The sequence below is a fragment of the Rutilus rutilus genome (genome assembly GCF_951802725.1).
Source record: "Rutilus rutilus genome assembly, chromosome: 13".
Lineage (NCBI taxonomy): Eukaryota > Metazoa > Chordata > Actinopteri > Cypriniformes > Leuciscidae > Rutilus > Rutilus rutilus.
Window position 1 is genome coordinate 23686780 of NC_140218.1, and position 2629 is coordinate 23689408.

Genomic DNA, 2629 nt, shown 5'->3' on the forward strand with positions numbered 1-2629 from the left:
TTATCTTTCTTTCTTTCTTTCTTTCTTTCTTTCTTTCTTTCTTTCTTTCTTTCTTTTTCTTTCTTCAGGAGCACAATTTAGTTGCTACTGCCATCTATAGGACAACAGACGTAGGCTACGTCTAAGAAGTTACTTAAAGGCTAAGCAATGAATTGTTAATGTTTATAACTATTATATATTATACAATACTCTGTAATAAACTATATAGACTAAGTATTAATATATTATATATATATATATATATATATATATATAAATTAATTATTTAGCAACCTTAACCTTACAAATAATGCATGGTAGCAATAGTTTGCCAGGCGAAATGGGTTAATGCAATTATTATTGCATCTTTAGAATAATTGTGAAATAATTTGGGATCTCTTTCGAACATTTTAAGAAGGTTTCAAACTTTTTATTTATTTATTATTATTTTTGACAGATGTGGTAAATACAAAAATGTGCACAGTTTTATTATGTTAACTTTTTTATATGGTTTATTGTCCTGCACTAGCTGCGTTCTCAGTGGACTAGTATTTTGAAATGGTCAACGTCAGGTGATTATAGTGGCACGTTGTTGCTCGCAGTAGTAACAAACACGCACATATTGTTATTGAACTTACTTCTCAATTAGCGTCATTAAACCTACAGTTACCGGATTTATTTGTTTGTTTATCACTCGTCCCGTGATGGCGGAACGGATCACGAGAGAAGATGCGTTGACACGGGAGGGCTTCAAACATGCGTGTCACATTATGCTTTACGGAGACTCTAGTGCCAAACTCTTCGGGAAAATCCCAATCAAACATATAGTTCTGGTAAGGAAGAGTACGCTTACTGTGACCTGTACATCTTTTTACCTTTATGTGTAGAGTGCGACTACGACAGGTGCACTACCAAAGCAGGAAGTTTAAAAAATAATGTGTAAATGAACGCCGTTGAATTTATGAACCTGAATTCATATTCAGATGCAGATGCGCTTTGATGGCTTGCTGGGTTTCCCTGGGGGGTGAGTTCATCTTGCTACACGAAACAAAACAAAAAAACTAATTAAAACTTTAATTGATTTGTCTTAAGTTGTTTATAAATGCACTGGAATTATTCATGTGTTTTGTAATCTGTAGATTGGTGAACCCGTCTAAGGAGACGCTGGAGGCGGGGCTTAGCAGAGAGCTTCACGAGGAGGTGGGCGTGGCTGTGTCGGTGGGCGTGGACGATCACATATCCACCTGCCTTTCTCAATCTCCATCCTCCCCTCGGCTCATCACACACTTCTACATCAAGAAGATGACAGAGACAGAGCTGAAAGAGATCGAGAGAGCAGCTGTAACTACAGCCACAGACCACGGTTTAGAGGTAAAAGCTCTGTCTATTCTTTTCGTGTGTGTAAATGTACTCACAAACTCTTATTATGCAACTTTCTTGTCTGTCCCCAGGTAATGGGTATGGTCCGAGTCCCTCTCTACTTCCTTAAGAACGGGGGTGGTCTCCCCTATTTCCTATCCCACTCGTTCATCTGTAACTCTCGGGCCCAGCTGCTCTCCGCCCTGCACCACTGTAGGCTGCTGTCCCAGGGGGAGCTGGAGAAGGCTGTGAGACAGGCTGAGCAGATGAGACACACACACAGCGATGATCCGCGCTGACATTAGTTTACACAGCGGTGCCTTTTCACCCCTGGGCCATTACAGCTACATCACAGTAGCCCAACCCCCCAAGTGCCGGTAGATACACCCTCATGTCCTCACCCTACCTTCAGTTCCTGATTCAGCCTTGTACAGCATGTACTCTCCGTAGATATCCTGTGTCGCAAAGATGCAGACCTGCTCAATAGAACCCTAACCGTTTATCATAATTTCACTAACAATTCATGACCCCAGGTTCACTTAATAGGATTGTTATTGTTTGATAATAATCTTTTTGCATACATCAGTAGTCCCTGTTCTACAATATTAGAGCATAAATTAATGACTCTAAGATGTTGCAATAATTATACCTCAAAAAATGTAATTTGTATGTAAATGTATTTATTATTTATGCATAGTTGCTTAAGAGAGATGAATGCTACACTTATGGCAGTGAAGCCATACTGTTTGATGAATTCCTATCAGATTGGTTTAAGAGATTTATAGATTTGCAAGAGAAATGGTGCATGCTAGTTAGACTAATAAACAGCACATGACATGTAAGGCTTGTGTCTTTTCCAAATGTGTATCAAAGCTGAGGTTTTAATCACATCAGACTTGCAGTACTTAGAATGGCCACAGAATTGTGCTAGCAGGCTGCCTTATTTGACAGCAAGTCTTTTTCTCTGGTTGTAGGATAAAGCTGCAGTGTGTAATTGTACAAACAATAAAAACAAATGTAACACTCTCTTATCTGCCATTGGTTAGCAAACAGACAGTCCTGCTCCAAACTCGTACCATTGTTTGCACAATGCTGCAGACTCAAACAGACAGCAATGTTTTAATAGAGGTACAGTGTTTACAGTTTTTTTTTACTACAGGCATCAATAATTAAATGAGAGTGCAGTAACTTTCATTTTAGCTTCCCCTTTTTTAGTAGGAAACTGTTTTGCTGAATTCATGACTTTCATAATTTTCATAATCTGATAGTCAGAAACTCCATTATTCAGAGT

General features: G+C 38.8%; 1 protein-coding gene across 1 annotated transcript; it reads left to right on the forward strand.

The window, feature by feature from the left end:
- The first annotated feature begins 510 nt into the window (after positions 1–510).
- LOC311302735 (U8 snoRNA-decapping enzyme) lies at positions 511–2180 on the forward strand. The gene is made up of 4 exons (XM_084428774.1): positions 511–812; positions 963–1003; positions 1119–1350; positions 1431–2180. Exons 1-4 carry the CDS (start codon positions 684–686, stop codon positions 1635–1637), a joined length of 609 nt encoding a protein of 202 aa, XP_084284900.1. The 5' UTR covers positions 511–683; the 3' UTR covers positions 1638–2180.
- The last annotated feature ends 449 nt before the right edge of the window (positions 2181–2629 follow it).